The sequence below is a fragment of the Brassica oleracea genome, chromosome C6, assembly GCF_000695525.1.
Source record: "Brassica oleracea var. oleracea cultivar TO1000 chromosome C6, BOL, whole genome shotgun sequence".
NCBI lineage: Eukaryota > Viridiplantae > Streptophyta > Magnoliopsida > Brassicales > Brassicaceae > Brassica > Brassica oleracea.
In genome coordinates this window covers 19,858,875-19,880,001 of record NC_027753.1, presented here as the reverse complement: position 1 = coordinate 19,880,001, position 21,127 = coordinate 19,858,875, and the positions used below count along the sequence as shown (strand labels likewise).

At 36.2% G+C, this 21,127-nt stretch overlaps 1 protein-coding gene and 1 pseudogene across 1 annotated transcript; one reads left to right on the top strand and one right to left on the bottom strand.

Annotated features, from left to right (window-relative positions):
* The window catches only part of LOC106297682, an 11,014-nt pseudogene extending 3,030 nt beyond the window's left edge, over positions 1-7,984 (top strand).
* A 3,178-nt stretch (positions 7,985-11,162) lies between these two features.
* On the bottom strand, positions 11,163-11,847 carry LOC106299336 (60S ribosomal protein L23a-2-like). The gene is made up of 3 exons (XM_013735443.1): positions 11,832-11,847; positions 11,328-11,694; positions 11,163-11,247 (listed from the first exon to the last, which is right to left on the bottom strand). Exons 1-3 carry the CDS (start codon positions 11,845-11,847, stop codon positions 11,163-11,165), a joined length of 468 nt encoding a protein of 155 aa, XP_013590897.1.
* Positions 11,848-21,127: the final 9,280 nt, after the last annotated feature.

Genomic DNA, 21,127 nt, shown 5'->3' with positions numbered 1-21,127 from the left:
TTTGGAAACATGCATAGTAGTATAAATGAAAATTGTTTGGAAACATGGATAGCAGTATAAATGAAAATTGTTTGAAAAAAGAAACGTAGTGTCATTTTAGTAATTTCATTAATATAATTACATTAATTATATTTTCATATTTCATTCAGTTTAACAATTTCATTAATTATATTATCTTAACAATACATCACATCATTAATTATATTACCATAATAATAATAGTGCAGTTTTTTATTTATTAGTTAATCAACATTAACTTTGCGCCAATTATAAAATATAAAATGAAAAATAATTAAGTTTTGCATATGGTTAAACGTTCAATTTAGTTTGTTTTACTAAAAAATATTATTTTAGTTTCAATCGATGGAAAATTACGTAGCCAGAAACATAATTCAAAAACATGTTTTGTATATAAAATAATAACTTAAAATCAAAATAATAAAAAATGTATTACATTTATTTTCACTTAATTTTTCACTCCATATAATTATTTTACTAAATAAAATATTATGTATATTTTACTTAATTTAGTCAAACACATTGAAAGAGTCTTTTTATTATTTTATAAAATAAGTTAAGCATGAATATTGGATCCATTTAGGTACATGTTGTTTTTTCTGGATATCATTTTTTTTTAAATTAGGCTCCGCTTGAACATTATAAATTTATGTGTGGATTTTGAGTTGAGTCCTTTGGGCCTGGATGAGTTTGGGTATGGATGAGTTTGGTTCTCGTGTATAGGAACCTAAAAATATCTAGATAACAAATGTATCTGAAACGGGTTCGGATATTTGGAACAAAAATAACCATATTACCCGATTTGGTCGAGATCTTTTGAATACAATTAGTTATATTACGACTCTTCTAAAATATATATCATTATTTATGGAAAATAAGTATCAATATATAAAAATGTGAAAATCAATATCCGCTTGGATCAATCTCTAGTTTCCATTATTATTCTAGACTCTTAAGTTAATTATTAAACAACTTAAGATGGAGTTGGAATAGCTAGAAGCAAATCAGAAATTTTCTATTAAATTTAAGCATTCTCAAAATGCATTGATTAGTGATTCTCTAACATAAATTGATATTTACACAAACTTATTTGGTATAACATTATAAATAAACTATGGACAAATCTAATGGTATGTTAATAGACAGGAGGTAACAATTAAAAAAAAAATTGTAATCCGATTTAATGAGCATAATCAAAAGCCATAAACACATCTGTTATTTTTACAATCTTTCAGACTTAATTTGGTTTGGGAACTGTACTTCTAATGAAACAGAACGCAACATATTATCATATATAGGAAGAAGTGAAGATCTCGTAATGCTTTAATCATTCTCAACAGCCTAATATTGTAACTGTAAAACTAAGAGAGACTCAGAAAATTATGATTCAGTAGGGAAAGTGAGTTTGCTTCTCTTAACCCCAAGTATGGATCCGCCTTCAGAAGCTGTCCCCTTTCAAGCTGTTTAAATCATTACGAAAAGACTAACAAAAAGGTATAACAATGAGCACGTGGCCAGTTCATAAAACACACAACAAAGCCAATAACACACAAAGAAGCAGTTTCTTGTCGGCTGCAGTTTTTGACTATAGTGGTATTCTTCTGTGCGCTTCTCTATTCTCCAAGCATCAGGATCAGAGAAGTTCATTCCATAAGCCTATGCGCATGCTGTCAGATTTAACTTCTCTTAATCAAAGGATGCGAGAAGTTCATGTACTGAGCATACCAATGGAACAAACCGGCATAAGTCTCTACAGCCCCCATTCACTTTCCTGTTCATATCAATCTCCCAATGCCCCATTAAATCCTTATGCACAACTACATCATCGTCCAAGAGAAGTATCCTATGCAGCTTCAGGTACATATCAGGTAAAGAGAATGTCAAGTGCTTCAATAGGAAAATATTGTGAATTTCTAAACTTCATATTCAGGGTATCCTTCGGTGCATTCTCAAGCTTGTTCTCAAGAAAGAAATTCTGAAGATTAGGAGACTCCAGTGGCTTCACATAGGCACACACGAAGAGTTCTAAAACATATAGTCCTCCAAAGCTTACCTTTCTACATGAGATCCATTATAATCATTCAGCGTCAACATAACCTGCATCGCCCCAAGATTAGTGACGACGTGTAAGACATGTTTCCATGGCCTGCATTCTTCATAGAAAATTTCACCACCACTGACGCTGCAATCACATTTTCAGGACAGATGGGGTAACTAAAAGATTCCGATCCTCAAGCTCCGGTGATCTAGCTCATTCTCTATTTCCCTCTTCCATAAACCTCCCCGCAAACCAATTAAACCATCCAGGTTGTTGATATCGCTATTATTGCTCCCAACTGCTTTCTTTCTAAATATGTTCAAATTCCTAAAATGTTAGCTTTGTGTCTCAGAGACAAACACAATCACAAAACAATCTCAATATCAAAAAAGTTATAATAGGAATCACTACGACATCAACAAAACAATTCAAACACATATATATTTTTTTTTCATTTGAGTGAGCCCAAGCTAAGCTCACTATAATGTTATAAGTCCAGACATTGAAAAACTCACTGGAAGTGACTGTAAGTGGCAGGATCAGGTAATAATTTGTGTGGGTTGTAGAGAATTTTTTACTGTGCTTTCTCTTGCTTGATTGTCAAATATATTTGTTTTTTATGGCTTCTTATGAACAGGTCATAATTTTAGAAGGCGTCTCTGAGGGACATTTAGGTAAACAGCCGTAGACCTTCCACTTGCCCTTCAGAAGTGTTAACCATCAGTGGATCTGTTAATAACGTAAGAAAGGTTCAATTAACTGAAATATAGTCATTGATCTCTGTGACGTGATCGTTAGCTAAATGACCTAAACCTGGAAACTTCGTCATCTATTACACATGCACAATAGAGAAAGAACATTTTTTAAAAGCAAACATTTTTAGAGAAACTGGATTGCAGGAGATACATACCAGAGGAGGAAGAGCAATCCAAGACGAACTTCCAAGCGTTATTGAATCTTCTTGGGTGACAAATTAATCCACATAGATGGGATTGGACCGAAACAAATAATAACACAGCATCAGAGTTTCATTGAAGATCTAAGGCCTTCGACTTTGTAATGCAATTTGGTGTATGGAGGTCGTAGATCGTTGTTTGATGAAAGCTTTGATGTAGTGTTTATATCAAAGGAGAAAGAAAGGGAGATGAAAGGATAAAATATCTTTATTAAGATAGGTATCAACAACAAAATTGAATGAGTGTGACTGGGTGGTGGTGATAACTCCACATAAACGTTGGATTGCAGAAGTCGGAAACGATGATCGTGAATATGACGAGTCGGAGACGGCTTAAGACGCAGAGTGTTTGTAAAGAAGTTTGAGCTGGTTAAGAACAGGTCATGGCTTATTTATATATTGAACTCACGTGAATTGATTTTCGAGTAACAAAAGAATGATGTGGCGATTTGGAAGCTTTCTACTAGCTGATTTTCCGATCCGACGTGGCATAGCTCAGATGGCTTCATATTCCCCTTTTAGTATCGTAAGATATACTATTTTTAATAAACTATTTTTTGCCATGTGTCTTATTATATATCCTAGGCTAAAACTAAGAGTAAGTTATAAGTTATGCTTTGGATCAATTATTAATACAACAAAACAAACATAATCTGCTAAGTTACTTTTTTTTTCTTGTGTTATCATGTTCCTCGTTTTGAACCAAGTTCCAGGTAATGTATCAACATTTCTTTTTTTCTTTTTATTGGTTACGAACATACATTTTTGCAATTAAAACGGGTTCAAGAATCCTCCTAAACCAAAGTTTAATTTATTTGTAATTTTGTTACGTTTTCAACTGTTTTTTTTAACGCTGATTTATTAATGATATTACAATTATGAGAAAGATTACATAGACGTTTTCAACCGTTTATTAAAATCTTTTCATGTAAAATAATAGAGATGGAGGCTCAAAAGAGGAGGATATGCAGAAAGCTTAACCACTGGCGTACTGGAACATGCTTTGGTGACCCAAATACGACGTGAGTGGCAGCTTTTAAGAAAAAAAATGTGCATAATGTTTTTAACTGTTATTGGTAGTCTAGCTAGCGATGATCTTAAATGTTATTGTGATCAATATTGCTAAGCTTTATTACAACTTCACAACCAAAATAGTTTTACTAACAAATAAAAGGAAATCTATTAGAGTTTCCTTTTTCTTTTAATTATGTTCTGCATGAAAAATAAAATAATCATGTTATGATATTGTCGTTTAATATCAAGTATATCTATTTTTTTAAATTAAATTATGAGCTCATTCTTATAAGTTAGTTCATACATCTCAATATAATATATTGTTCCTTTATTTGTTATGCTAAATAATTTTTTTACTCCTGTCATACTACACTGCAAATATATCACTATTTAAGGTATATATATACTGTATCATCTCTTAGATTGTCTGAATTGTGTTCATCCAAGTAAACTTTGATCACATAAGTTTTAAGAAAGCTAATTCTTTTGCTAGGCAAATACTTAAAAGCTTGAATGTTTTTATGCAAATAAAATCGGGAGCCGACCAAAAAGCTCATATTAAAAAAAAAAATAAGGCAAACATTGAAGAAGACACAATCAACTTAAACATAAGAACACAACATGAGAGCTTAAACAAACTCACCTTTCTGCTGTATCAACTTGAATCTCTTATGCCTTCACCTTTGTCTTCACAGTTCACACTACAAGAAAACATTATATTTTTTGACCAAAATTATGACCCCTTTAATTGATCAAAACGATTTGTGACCACAAACCGACAATTTAATGAGGAGTAAAAGATGTGGACATAAAGTGGTCAGTAATTAACGACGAAAAGAGATGATTAGAAAATGGTCAAAACATTGTGACCAAATATTGACAATTAAAATATGGTCAGAAACGTGGTCAGCATTTGATCAAAAAGTCGTCGCACTTGTTTTCAAAATTAGCCGTTTGTGGCCGTTTAGATAGTGGTCAAAAAATGATAAAATTTTTGATTTTTGCGTACGTTTACAAACTAGCCGTTCAACACACGATCTCTATATAAATATTGTACCTCATTGTAGGCGATTCACAGAAACTACGAAAGGAACACACTGAAAATGTCTTCAAATATTTCTAATTTTCGTTCTTGGATGAACAATCAATGGGATTCCAATGGACAGATTTCAAAGGAGTTTGCGGAAGGGCTTAAAGAATTTATGCGATTTGCCGGAAACCAAGATATTACTTTGAGAGGAGGTAAGATGTTTTGTCGTTGTATTCGTTGTGATAATAGTAAATTTATTCCCATAGAAAAAGTATGGAATCATTTGTATCAATGTGGATTTACTTCTAATTATAAAATATGGTATTTACATGGAGAAGTTGATATAGGAAATATACCTAGTACTAGTGAATATGTGCCGGTTAGTATAGAGGAATCTAGAATGGTGGTAGAATCTAGGGATACAATAGAAATGGTAAACGATGCATTTCGTGAAAATATCTCCTCATTTATGGAAGACGGAGATAGGGTTGAGGAACCAAATTTAGAAGCGAGGAGATTTTTTGATATGTTGGATGCAGCTAAACATCCAATATATGAGGGTTGTAAAAGTGGTCATTCTCCTTTGTCGGCTGCAACTAGGATGATGGCCATAAAGTCAGATTTTAATCTGGCAGAAGATTGTGTCGATTCAGTTGCTAATTTTGTGAAAGAATATTTACCAGAAGATAATATGTGTCCAGCTTCGTACGAAGAGGTAGATAAACTTGTTTCCGGTCTAGATTTGCCATTTCAAGTGATCGATGTTTGCATCGACAATTATATGATCTATTGGAAAGCAGATGCAAACCACTTGTCATGCCGATTTTGTGGGAAACCTCGGTTTAAGGTCACCAGTGGAAGAGCCCGAGTTCCTTATAAGCGTATGTGGTATTTGCCGTTAGCAGATAGGCTTAAAAGGCTATATCAATCTGAACGCACAGCAAGTGCTATGAGATGGCATAAGGAGCACTCAAGCGGAGGAGATATTGTGCATCCCTCAGATACAAAGGCATGGAAGCACATTCAGTCACTTTATGAGGGGTTTGCATCAGAGAGTAGGAATGTCTACCCAGGACCATGCACTGATGGTTTTAACCCATTTGGAAAACATGGAAGACAATATTCATTGTGGCCTGTAATTGTCACACCTTACAATTTACCCCCTTCGTTGTGCATGAAACGAGAGTTTCTATTTCTCACCATACTTATTCCTGGTCCAGAACATCCGAAACGATCTCTTGATGTGTTCTTACAGCCACTGATTTGTGAGTTGCAAGAGTTATGGGCTAATGGTGTAGAAGCATTTGATATTTCATGCCGACAAAATTTCAAGATGCATGCAATGCTTATGTGGACCATCAGTGATTTTCTAGCATATGGAATGTTATCTGGATGGACAACACATGGAAGGTTATCATGTCCATATTGTCAGGATAGTACTGATGCATTTCAGTTAAAAAATGGACGAAAGACGTGTTGGTTTGATTGTCATAGGCGGTTTCTACCTAGTTCGCATCCTTATCGTCAGAGCAAGACATTATTTACGAAGGGAAAAGTTGTCCATGATGCCCCACCACCAGAGTTAGATGGTCGATATTTATTGAGGCAACTTCAAGATTTTGGGGCAGATACAACTGCGGAATGCGGTGGAAATGGGCATGTCCCAGTCGATGGTTGTGGTGGGTATCATATCTGGCACAAAAAAAGTATTTTTTGGGATTTGCCATATTGGGAAACTCATTTGCTAAGGCACAACTTAGATGTCATGCATATTGAGAAGAATTTTTTCGATAACATCATGAACACAGTTTTAAATGTCCAAGGGAAGACAAAGGATAACTTAAAGTCCAGATTAGACTTGCCTAGTATATGTGCACGAGATGAGCTACATATTATGGCCAACGGAAAAGGTCCTACTCCTAAGTTCAGATTGAATGCATCTGCAAAGGAAGAGTTTTTTCAGTGGATATTGTCTAGCGTTAAATTCCCTGATGGATATGCTTCAAATCTAAGAAATTGTGTTGATAGTCAAGAGGAACGATTATCTGGGATAAAAAGTCATGATTGTCATGTTTTCATGCAACGCCTTCTTCCATTTGCATTTGCAGGGCTTCTACCCAAAGAAGTTCATGAAGTTATTGCTGGTAAATTTTTTTTTTTTCATTTGATGAATATCCTAAGCTTTTTTATACATACTAATTACTATATATTTCTGTATTTGCTTGTGATTGCAGGGATAAGTGCATTTTTCGAGACCTTTGCACAAGATCACTAACCCCTGAGGGAATTCGACAACTGAAATCTGACATACCAATTATTCTTTGCAATCTTGAGAAGATTTTCCCACCATCTTTCTTTGATGTTATGGAACATCTAGCAATTCACCTTCCTAAGGAAGCAAAACTTGGTGAACCGGTTCAATACAGATGGAGACATTTCATACTATGGTGTTCTTAAGGAAGTCTTGGAAGTTCAATATTCTGGTACCATAAATTTGAAATGCATATTGTTCTTATGCGATTGGTACAACTAACAATCAGGGATTGGTGTAAGGCATACCAAATTTGGTGTGACTGAAGTTAATTCATCAAAGAGACTCAACAAATATGATCCTTTCATCCTTGGATCACATGCGGATCAAGTGAGCTACATTCACTATCCTCGCATTAAATACAAAAGAGATCCATGGATAACAGTCACACTTATTATTCCAAGAGGCAGAGTGTGTGGAATATCAGAGAAAGACCCGTTACAACAAAACTCAGTTGATTTTCCAGGTTCGATTGATCAATCGGTAGAACCAACACCTTTGGTGGATTTTGAAGAAGCAACAATGGATAATATATTGGAGATTTCTGAAGAAGAGCTTGGCGAATTTGAAGAATACTCTGATTCGGCTTCTTCAGAATATTCGTCTGATTCAGAATAATTGTTTTGGTTACATGATGAGCTGAGAAAAGAGGGTGGGCGACATCAGATCGGTTTACAAGACGGCGTGGAAGCTTCATGTTCGTATCTAACATGTCTTTTTTTGTTTTGTTTTTGGCCTGGTCACTGGTCCAATTTAAATAAGAACTTATGTTCCACTAATAAAAACATATGTTACATGCTTTATTAAAAAGCAGATCGTGGAAGTCCACTTTAGTTCACAAAATCTAACAAAAATTAAACAATATTAGAAACGATGTCGTGTAGTTAGTCAATAAAGTCAAATTGTCTTTAACCTAATTCACACTTTTTCTTAACTTCTTCTCATCTCAACGGCGCTGATTCTCAGAGGATGCCTACTCGAGAGCAATTTCTGCAGTTTCTTCAACAAAATCCGTTAAGTGATGGAACACCAATTTATGTTGATTCCTTTCAAGGCTTTGAGACTTATTACTCTCAACTAAACCAGGCTAATATCAACGTCACGAACATACCATCAACTTCGACTACACCAGCTGCAGCGCCCACCCCTCATATGACAGTGGATGATCTTTTGGGGGCTCCTGGACGAGAGAGCCTCACTGTACTCGACCCCTTGCGGCGTGGAAGAGCTACTTGGTAAATATTTCTATTATATAATTTGTTGGTTTGGGGTGACTTAGGTTTAAGTATTGCAAACCTCTTTCATTGAGATAAGATTTATTTATTTTTATAGGTTTAAATATGATAAAGGAAAAATTTCTAAAGCAATATTAAAGATGATGAAATCTGACCTACCAAGAGCGTATCCTACGTATAATCATCTACCTCGTGATGTGAAAACGTGTTGGTTCAGAGCATTTGCGGTAATGCATTTTTTCACTCTAAACTAGTTTTTTTCTCATTAATAATAATTTCTCACTACTTTCCAGCAACAATTTGATTGGGAACGAAGCATTACTGAAACCGTAAAGGTTGCTTATGAGAAAAAGGCTCAGAAATCTTTCTCAAGCAACTTGTGTGCGTGGAAAGATAAATGGAAGTTGAACAAAGATCCTCCTGATTGGGTATTAGAAAAAGCTTGGGAGGGTTACGTTTTGATGTGGCAGGATGAAAAGGTTGAAGCAAAATCTTCAAGAAACTCTACCAACAGGAAAAGCGAACGCGGTGGTTACGGCATCGCAATACACAACACAAGGGCAACATCTTTCAAGACACTCATAGAGAAGAAATGGTAAATTATAATTACAATGTTAAACATATTTTTGGCTAACTATAATTGTCAGTTAATTTTTCATTTTCATCTTGGTAAGATCATTGAAAATGGAGGGGAAGAGCCTGGCATGCTAGCATTCCTTGAGGATGCTCATAGAAATCGAAAGACTGGTGGCATTTGTGACAAGAAGGTGAAGCAGATTGTGGAGACTGTCAAAGAGAAGATAAATGATCAGCTAACTCAAGGTAGGTCAACTGAGACAAACCATCTTACCCAAGCAGAGATCAACACTCTCGTTTTAAGGGTGAGTCAATTGTTGTTTCTATAGTTATTATTTTTTTTCTGTTCTTTCATTATATGTATCTTTTTACAGGAAACTCCTATAATTAAGGGTCACCGTTTTGGGTTTGGAACACTACCAGAGCTAGGACAACCACATTCTTCAGCTAGATTCATGCCTAATTTAGACTAAGATGAGCAATTACGTATTGCAAGCGAGAAGATTGCTTTGGCAGATGAGAAGATTGCTATGGCAAATGAGAAGATTGCGGCTTTGGAGAATGACAAAGTGGACCAAGGTAAAGTGATAAAGTATCTGCAAAACTTGGCACATAAGGTTGTTAGCAAATTTCCATAATTGCTAGATGAAAATGAACATGCCACTCAAGAATAATTATGTATTAGTTACCATGCTTCTGTTTTGTAGTTATCATGCTTCTGTTTTGTGGTTAAAACTTTAGTAATGACCAATTGTAACTTGTTTGTTAACTACAAGAAACAACTTATTCAGCCTTTATTTAAGTATTTTGCTAAAACTATTTCGAACGCTATTATTTAGATTTTAATTATAAAAATATTTGATTTTGTCATTTATTTATATTAAATACAATTTTGTTGATTAATAAAAAAACACTAATAGATGGTTAGAATGTCGTTAGAAAATAAGTGGTCAAAAGTTTGTCAATAATAAATTGTCACAAGCCGGTCAAAAAGTAATCAAAACAAATGGTCACAGAGTGGTCACCAATTCATCATATAAAAAGGGTTAGAAACACGTCACAAAATCGTCAACATTGTTGTGACCAGTTTATGACGATAATTCTGACGAAATTACTGACCATTTATATGGTCAATAATTATTGACCACTTCCTGACCAAATGCGATTTCTGACGGAGTATTTTTGACGACTATAAGTGGTGAGAAATGGGACAAAATGCTTGTTTCTGACCAATTTCTTTCTGATTAAGTGGTCGCAAATTGAACAATTTCTTGTAGTGTCATTAGCCTTTTTGAGTTTGGTTTCCCTTTCTACTTTGTTTAAAACTTTTGATTTTTAAGGTCCAGTCTTTTATTTTCATTAGGCAATTTGATAAGTCATACATTATGTATCATTATGTTCTAGAACAACTTGAGAATCAGGAATCAATACAGATATCTTGATAACATATATGTAGTTGTTTTTGGAAACCGAGTATGGGATCATTTGCATAAACACGTAGGAGAAACTAGTCGGCCAAAATATGGTTCCTCTACTATTTCATCCGTTGTAAATGTGCAAATAGTCGTATTTAGGAAAAAATGAAATTTCATTTCCCAACTTTATCATAAAATAGCGCATAGCGCGGCTACGTTGATAACATTGTTGTCCTTAATGGATGGAGAATAGTGGAGGAAGAGGTACCACATGATTCTTTAGCAGCAAAAAACGGATTGCGAGTCTGTTTCATGCAACCACATTTCTGTAAAGGTTTACGCTAACATGGACCAGAGTTGATGATGGTAACTATGGTCAATGATTCTTCAGAGAGACCACAAAAAACTATACAACAACGGTTAATTCTGTAGCAAATAGGGCTTATAGGTGCAGAAAACTATAATGCAATAGTAATACCAAAACATATATTCGAGTCCAACGATAAAGCACAAAAAAAAGAGAGAGATTGGACAAAACTAAGACTACTGAAGAAGAAAACTCCAAGAAGATTAGATGATCCCGATTTTGTTAGCCACATCCAAAGCATCATAATCAGGAGTCAATCTCACGTAGGCCTTCTTTGTTCCATCAGGCCTGAAACAAAACCATTCATTCATCCATTCATGTTTATATCATCAAACTCAAGAGAGAAATATTTGCTTTCAAATGTGTACCTAATGAGAGTGTTGACTTTCTTGGTCTGAATGTCATGCATCTTCTTGACATCATTTTTGATCTTCTTCTTGTCTGCATGGATGTCAACAATGAATACCAAGGTGTTGTTGTCTTCAATCTTCTTCATTGCGGACTCGGTGGTGAGTGGGTACTTGAGGATTCCGTAATGGTCCAACTTGTTCCTTGGAGTTGCACTGATGCGTGGGTACTTTGGGTCTCTAGCCTTCGTCAATGTCTTTGGCCTGTGGAATGTCACCTTTGTCCTGATCTTCTTCGCCTTCTTCTTAATGGTTTGGCCTGACTTCACAGCTTTCGCAGCTTTCAAAGCCTTAGCCTTTGGGTCATCCTTCTTCTTAGTGACATCAACTGCAAAAATAAAAATAAATAGAAATGAATCAATCAAGAAAGCTTCGAAGGCAGAATCTTTACATGAAACTGGATTATACATACACAGTTCCACAAAGATTTCAAAAACAGATGAGGTATCAGTGGAAAGTTCGTACCTTTAGCTGGCGACATTACTGAAAGTGAGATCCTGTAACAGTAAAACGTACGCTTCAATATAGATTGTAAAACTCGATCCAATGAATATACAAAGAATCGACCTCACCAAAGCCAAGAGTATACACGTAGAAACAACTCAAGAGCTTCGAAAGGATAAGTCCAAATGTTTACACAGAGAAATACGAATAGAAATTACACACACTTTTCGAATGAATACAAAATGATCTTCTTCTCCTCCTTTTATTCTTGATTCTGATTCTCCTCCGTTAATCTTTGTAACAAACTTCTCAACTGCTCGTTCAATGCTCTCCACGTGTCCTCGTCGATTAATAACACTCTCCTCAGCTCCGTTTACACATGTACTCTCATTTCCTATAGCAAATCCTCCCCTCCAAGAGAACCTTGACCACAAGGTTCAAAGTTCGGATACTTCTTCTTCATATCTCAATGAAATCCATGGAGATATCAGACCAAATAGCTGTTGGTATTGGTAATGGTTGGATCAGACCAGGAGAAGCTACTGTCTCATGCTTGCATTGTTGACAAGTTGAGCAACTGCGAATGAATTGTTGAATGTCCTTGCTCATTCCCTTCCAATAGAATAAGCTCTTAACCCTCTGATGTGTGGCATCACGACCAGAGTGACCTCCACTACTAGACTTATGCAACCACTCCAGTATTATCTTCCTCAGCTCCAGATTATCCGGAATAACTAGTTTACTCTTCCTTCTCAATGTGTTCTGTTTCCAGGTAAAATGCTTCTTCATATCAGGTATTTTCTTCAAACCTTCACTCAACTCCTTAATTCGAATATCAGTCTCATAACTGTTCTGAATCTGCTTCATCAAGTCACATTCCGTCACTGAAATTGCCATACTCAACACCTCAGAGCCCTCCACTCTGGACAAGGCATCAGCTGCCACATTATCCTTCCCTTGCCTATACTGTATTTCATAATCAAACTCCAGCAGTTTAGGCAACCATTGTTGCTGAATTGGTGTGTTGAGGCGTTGTTGAAGGAGATACTTCAAGCTCCTTTGATCAGTGCGAATGATAAAGTGACCATGGAGTAGGTATTGTCTCCATTTTTGAACAGCAAACACTACAGCCAACAACTCTTTCTCATAAATGGAGAGATGGAGTTGTTTACCCTTCAAATGGCGACTTATATAAGACAAAGGACGACCTTCCTGCATCAAGACAGCTCCTATTCCACTTCCACATGCATCAGTTTCTACTACAAACTGCTTCGTAAAGTCTGGTAATGCAAGCACCGGAGCATTACACAGAGTAAACTTCAATTCTTCAAATGCCTTTTGAGCCTCCTCTTGCCATGTAAACGCCTCATTCTTTGTCAATATTTTTAAAGGCCTCGCAATTGCTCCAAAGTTTTTACAAATTTTCTATAATACCCTGCCAAGCCAAGGAACCCTCTCAACTGCTTCAATGTAGCAGGTATTGGCCCCTCTTTTACCGCCTTGATTTTGTTTGGATCTGTAGACACACCTCGAGCTTCAATAAAGTGACCAAGATACTTCACCCTTGTCGTCGCAAAATCACATTTGCTCCTCTTTGCATACGAGCTATGCTTCCTCATTAAGTCAAAGACTTGTTGCAAGTGATGAACATGCTGATCAACTGAGCTGCTATAGATAAGTATGTCGTCAAAGAATATGAGGACAAGGACAAAATTCCTTAGAAATGGCTTGAAAATCGAGTTCATCAGCTGTTGAAAAGTTGCAGGAGCATTGGTTAAGCCAAATGGCATCACCAAATACTCATAATGGCCACTGTGAGTTTTGAAAGCTGTTTTGTGGACATCTTGAGGATGCATTCTCACTTGATGATAGCCTGCTCGCAAGTCAATCTTCGAGTATATCAGTGAACCTCCAAGTTCATCCATCAAGTCTTCAATCAATGGTATTGGAAAGCGGTCTTTGATAGTCATATTGTTAAAACCTCGATAATCCACACACAAACGCCAAGAATTATCTCTCTTTTTGACCAAGACCACTGGAGTAGCATAAGGGCTAGAACTCGTTTGAATAGTCCCTGCATCAAGTAGACTCTGCACCATGTTATCTACTTCAGTCTTCTGATACACTGCGTATCGGTATGGTCTCTGATTCACCGGATTAGACCCCTCCAAAAGTGGTATTTGATGATCATGCTTCTCTCTGTGAGGAGGAAGCTCCTTTGGTTCCGCAAATATATCTGCGTAAGACTGCAACAACTCTTCTAGGCCAGGACATTCCGTCTTATCATCACCAACAGCAATAGAGTAAATCCCTGGTTCTTCTTCTTCCTTTTTTTGCTGAACATAGATCATCGATATGTTAGCATTCTCAGTTTGAGTTTTTAACTTTGCAGCTTTCACCTCCTTCACACATGTCTCTTTGATCCCATGTAAGACTACTCGTTTATTTAGATACCGAAATTGCATCTCCAGCTTCATAAAGTCCCAAGTAATGGGTCCCAATATAGATAGCCATTGCACTCCGAGTACCATATCACAGTTTCCTAAAGGAATAATCATCATATCTTATGTAAATGTTGAGTTTTGAAACGTCCACTCGAACTGGTCTACACTTCCTTTCACCATTAACTTCCCACCATCAGCCACTGCTACACGAGTCATCTTCGGTGGTTTCACAACACATTGTAGTTTCTCAGCAATCTCAGGGTCCATGAAATTATGCGTTGATCCAGAATCGATAAGAATATAAAGAATCTGTTTCCCATGAACTCCTCGGACCTTCACCGTTCTATAATTCTATGTAATCCCCGCAACCGCACTGACTGATATGTGTGCTATATCACCCTCAGTTACCTCCCTTGTAACACCATCATCTGCCTCAAAAAACTCTTCATCATCATCAATCTCCATCGAGCATAGCTGAGTCTTTTTGTGCTTCAAATAGTGTCCTGGAGTGTACTTCTCATCACAGTAATAGCACAATCCCTTTGCTCTCCTATCACTCATTTCTTCCTGAGAAAGGAACTTCTGTGGTTGTCTCACCAGCTCCTTGGATTTGTCGTTACCCTCAACCACATACTTCTTAGTCTCAAATGGTTTCTGTTGAGGTAAGATGCCTTTTTTAGTATTAGGATTGTTTGACTTCCAACTCTGAGACGTCTTGCGTGGGTGAGCTGTTTCATAGAGGCGTCCCAACATCAAGCATTCACGCACAGATTTGGGTTGAAACATCCTAACGTGCATCTGTGTATCAGTGTTCAAACCCGCTAGATACACACTGACCAGATAGCTCTCACTCAGCTTAACTCTATTGCGTATGAGCTCAAATCTAGCGTGATAATCACTGATGCCTGCAGTCTCTTGCAGTCTTTTCAGCTCTGCAATTGGATAATCAAGCACATCCTCAAATCGTTCCTTCAACAAGATTTTGTATTGTTCCCAATCTTCAATTACATACGCGTCTTGTTCTGATTGTGCCAGTGATTGATGCCACGCCGCCGCCGTTTGATCGAAGTGTATCGCTGCTAATCGAACTTTCAGCTCAACCGGAGTATTATCAATCCCAAAGAATTCTTCAACCTTAAACATCCATTCCTTCACATTATCGCCGTTGAATCGCGGAAAATCAACTTTCGCGAGTCGCGTCATACCGTTGTAATTGTAATGATGACCGTTACGATGCCGGCGATATTGATCATTCGGTTGCGTCTCACTCGTCGAAGCATTCATCGGATTGTTGCTCGTCATTAGCATGAATGTTTCGATCATCTCTCTCATATTCTCGTCGATCTTCGCGTGACGCTCATTTTGCAGCTCGATCGCTTTTTCTAAAGCTTCAAATCGGCTCACAATCGTTCCGTCGGGGTCACGCGCCACCGTGTTCTTCATCAAAGTCTGAGATCTCAGGCGACATTACTGAAAGTGAGATCCTGTAACAGTAAAACGTACGCTTCAATATAGATTGTAAAACTCGATCCAATGAATATACAAAGAATCGACCTCACCAAAGCCAAGAGTATACACGTAGAAACAACTCAAGAGCTTCGAAAGGATAAGTCCAAATGTTTACACAGAGAAAGACGAATAGAAATTACACACACTTTTTGAATGAATACAAAATGATCTTCTTCTCCTCCTTTTATTCTTGATTCTGATTCTCCTCCGTTAATCTTCGTAACAAACTTCTCAACTGCTCGTTCAATGCTCTACACGTGTCCTCGTCGATTAATAACACTCTCCTCAGCTCCGTTTACACGTGTACTCCCATTTCCTATAGCAGATCCTTTCCACAAAACCTGCTATACCCAATAATCAGTTAACGACGTTATGCAATACCCAGAAAACCATTGAAGTTGAGATGAAGGTGAAAGAGAGAGAGGACGAACCTGAGTGGCGGCGAAACGAAACCTGAGTGGCGGCGAAACGAAACTTGTGAATCTGTTTTTGAGGTTTAATTTTATTGTAGGGCAACGGAAATGAGCCTTAGACCTTGGTTAATTACTGGGCTTTCTTTCACATGATTCCAAGCCTATGTTTTTTATTGGGTTAATAAAATTAAGTCTGATTAGAGCATGTTTATTGCAGGTCTCGTCTCTTAGCTTTTAACTAAAAAAAGCTAAGAGACGTCTCTTATATCTCTTATTTAAGAGACGCTCTTAGTTTTTTTAGTTAAAAGCTAAGAGATCGTATCTTATATTATACTAAGAGACCTAACCTAAAAGACCTAAAAATAAAAATGCTCTTAAGGGGGTTTAGTTTATCAGACCCAGATTTCACTAGATTTTTTTTTACTTAATGACCATTTTCCATACGTTGTTTCCATTCCATAGATGAAGATTTTAGAAATTTTTCTCTTCTTAGATTAATAAAAATCACTAAACCAGTAAATGAAAGGTCCCTAACCTCACTATTTTATCTGATAATATGCTAATAGTAGCCCATTGAGGATACAATGTCATAGAAAAAGATTTCCCAGCTGTCAGGGCCGGCCAACGGCATAAGCCAGTGCAGCGGTGGCTTAGGGCTTCAAATTTTAGAAGGCATGTTTTAGGATTTTTTTTTTTTTTTTGCTGTTTATAAATCATTAAAGTTTGTAAGTTTTTTTTAGCTGAAATAATACCTATGGGCATTTTTTAATTAGAATAACATTTTCTGGACCTTTTAACAATATTTTTAAACTTTATATAACAAATATAGTAGTTGCATATATATTAACTAAAGATGTAAATATAGAAAATTTCATTTATATAAATATATGTTTATGGTAAGTTTTCTTGAATAATGAAATAACTCATATATCATTATTAACACTAATAAAAATAAACTAATATTATATTTACAAAAATAACCATATTTCCACAGCTAGAAAACATGAAAAAACGTAAGTTTTATTTGAAAAGTGATATCATGTAGCCCATGTATGAATTATGAATTTGGATAATGATTGAATCGCACACATGATCATTTTTGAAAAAAATATTTGACCTTATTTTCAAGCCATGGGCTACATGACATCTCTTTGTAAGATAAGACTATCGAATTCTCATTCCTGCTTTTAGATGTCTTTGTAAGATAAGACTATCGAATTCTCATTCCTGCTTTTGGCTAAAATACATGAATAACAAATAAAGTTTCTTGTGTGTTGATGTTTAATTGAAAAAGTGGATCTCTATATATCAATTTATCTACAGTACTTATTTATATTTAATTATGATTTACCAATAGCCACAACTCCTTATATAGAGAAAGAGTTAAATGTTGTAATAGTTAACAACCAAACATTACGATGTTTAGTTAAAAAGATATTAAAGTTAATACCAAAAGTTGTAATAGTTCATGGCCAATTAATGTTTACCATTTCCAATAGTCGCAAAGATTTATCATAATTATAATAGTTCATCACCAAATGCTACTTATATTAATTGTTTGTAAATATTTAATATTATTAAAGTAATTAAATATTACTTTAAATGCATATAAAATAGATAAGAAAATGAACTAAACAATAACAAATTAAAAACTGGCCCTTAAAAACTTCTACAAATTTTAAGAAAAAATATTTATCATGATATTTTGAGAATTCTTTCAAAATCTATACAGTTTTTAAAATGAAAAACATATCTATAGATAAAAATAAAAAAAAATTCAAAACCTAAAAAATTAATGATAAAAAGACACATTCTTACCATGCGTAAACAGTTGAGTCAGTGGCGGAGAAAGTATATAATCATGGGTCATATAACCCATGTGAAATTTTGAAAATAAAAATTGCATGTATATCTTGTGGAAATGTATAATGAAGTTAGCTTATTACCCTTGTAAAAATATTTGTATCATCAGTTTGACCCTCGTAAAAAAAAATTCTCCCTCCGCCACTGTGTTGAGTAATCCTCTTTGCCTCTGTGATGTACCATTTCATTGTGTTCCCCAAAGCTGTCACGGTGAATGTCTTAGTGAACCAGTTTTGGAATTCTTGTCCTCAAGTATGTTACTTTCCACCGCACACCCGAATGAGAGCCCTAGTCTGTTCTGTACGATGGAGATGGTTGCGTTTGTTATTGGCTCACCGGCGCTGTTTACGGCTCTGATCCTCACGGATCCTTTCCTCATCATGTTAAGCCTCTGCTCGTAGTGAGGGGTCCACTCTTCTTGTGTGAATGGTTGCAACGAGACGCTTTCCACCCAAATCTCAGCGGTTACGCTCTCGCTCTTCGCATGACCATGTAAATAAGAATTCTCATTTGTCAGTTTATCTGTTTCCATTTACATAGCGTTTTCTTTTTGATATTTCAAATGTAAAGAAACATAAATCAGAAATTACTTTTCCCAAATAAACCCTTCCTTTATAAAATAAACTTTAGAAATATCATATTTTACAAACTCGTATAGCATCACAAATAGTGGAGGATTCGGTAGTGTATCTAGAATGGGGACTTTATCGATCTCTACCTATAGGCTGGCTAGAAAGTTGTGTCTCGTCGTTTCACAAGGCGTCTTCTTGTTCTGCGAAACCATGCGTCCGTGCCATGATCTTCCTCATGTTGCATGCACCACACACATCTTGCAACGTTTAGAGAGTACGGTTAGTAATTATAACATATAAACCAAAAAAACACACTATTTGACTGAAGAACATAACGGTTAAAATATTAGAACACAAAAGTTGATGAAAGACAAACCAGTATAAATGAGATACATCACCACGTAGACATATATATATACTACAACAACACAATAGTCGAGTAGAGAAAAATTAATATAAACTAAAACATAAACGGTCTAAGACATAAATCATCAAACAGCAGCTATCGTTAAAAGGAGAGAAGAAATTGTTAGCTTGGCCGGATTAGAAAGGAGAGAAGGGTTGAAAATTTAGTAAGAAGAGATAATGTGACTGCTATAAATCATGTTTAGGTATGGGGACTGATGATGGCATCAGGGACGTACCGAGAAGGGGAGATTATCTGTTTCTTCGTTTCTTCTCATGAAACCATTTGATGATATTTTAACCAGGAGATCCCAGAGACTGAAATTTATAGGCGGAAAAGATGATTTCATGTACAAGAAATTACCGACAAACATAATCAATTTAACTTTCAGACAAATTAGCGAGAAAAGTTCTAGCGAGAGAATTCCAATGACTCTCCCTCCACTGTTTCGAGGCCTTATCAAGAATAAATCCATCCTCGGAAAATTAATTGTACCGATAAACTACCAAGAAAACTATCGAGAATCTTTCGACAAATCATGTTTGTCAGAAGACAGATCCGGTTTGTCAGAAGAAAAAATATTCCCGACATTATACAGACAAGATACTCCGAGAAAACACAAGAAAAATGAACCATCGGAAAGTTCCAAGAATATGCTGAAAGTCTTCGCAATCCCGTCACAGCCTTTCTGATGAAATAAGTCATCGCTAGTTGTAGTCGGAGCTGATGATGTTTTCTTGTAGTGTGTGAACCAAGATCACAAATTTGAATTTATATATATCAGAGAAAGTGTAGAGAAGACCCTTTTTCAAATAAACCCTTCCCTCGTACAATAACAACCTTATTGCCTTCAAATTCTGTGAAATCGACTTTGGCACCTCCGTATTGTGACCAGTCCTGTGAACCATTTTGTAGGTCAGGGTTCACGATGATCTTTCCATTATAGTGTGGCTTAGAGGGTTCCCTATACACTCCACCGGGACATGATGGTGATCAAAGTGAGTATGATGTTGATGTGATGGTTCCACTTACAAACTGGGAAGTTGTCTGTTGAAAAGACAGAAATAATTTGATCTCCAATACATATAATATAGAAGTTGTTGGGAAAATTACCCAATATCGATGAGATGAAGATGGGATTAGACAACTAAAAGATTTAAGAAGAAGACTCTTTATAATTTTGGAAAGGGTTTACAAAGATTTTGTTTTGAGAACTCTCTCTTACAAATGTTTTCTCTCTTTGTTTTCTTGATGTGGGATGATTACAAATGGTGCCAAACACTCCTATTTATACAAGTGGAGGAGCACACTCCAACAAGTTCTAGATTTCTCTAAATTATTATTTATTTCAAAATATCTAACTCCATAACTTTCTCTCTTCTTCTACACACTTCTTCATCCTTCTCCATTTTTCTCTACATATCTCTTCTTCTTGGGCTCTTGGGTTATAACTTGATTAGTTATTCTTCTTGGGCTAATGAGGGAAAACCCAAAAAATCTCCCCCTTCCCGATTTAGCCCGAAACCGTTGTCATCCACGTGCCTTTGCAGCAATCTTCAAACTTCTTGATCGGTAATACCTTGGTCATAAAGTCTGACCAGTTTTCATCGGTGTGTACCTTGTTGAGATGTAGAAGCTTCTCTTCAAGAACTTCTCGAATCCAATGATGCCGAATGTCGATGTGCTTCGAGCGAGAGTGAAATGTTGGATTCTTTGCTAGGTGAATAGCACTTTGGTTGTCACATAGCATGTTGTACTTTTCTTGTTTTACTCCTAACTCAAGCAAGAAATTCTTCATCCATAGCATCTCCTTGCATGCTTCCGTTGCTGCGATGTATTCTGCTTCCGTGGTGGATAAGGCAACACACTTTTGTAGTTTCGATTGCCAGGAAACAGCTCCCCCTGCAAAGGTAGTAACAAAGCCTGATGTTGATTTCCTTGAATCTTTATCACCAGCCCAATCTGCATCGGTGTAACCGTTCAGCTCCAATTTTCCATTGCCAAAACATAGACACTTCTTCGTTGTGCCTCGTAGATAGCGTAGGATCCACTTAACTGCTTTCCAATGCTCCTTTCCTGGATTCGCTAGAAAGCGACTCACAACTCCTAC

Coding starts and splice junctions, on each gene's coding strand:
- LOC106299336 (XM_013735443.1), bottom strand. Junction 11,248..11,327: donor AAAGTCAACACTCTCATTAG/GTACACATTTGA, acceptor GTTTTGTTTCAG/GCCTGATGGAACAAAGAAGG.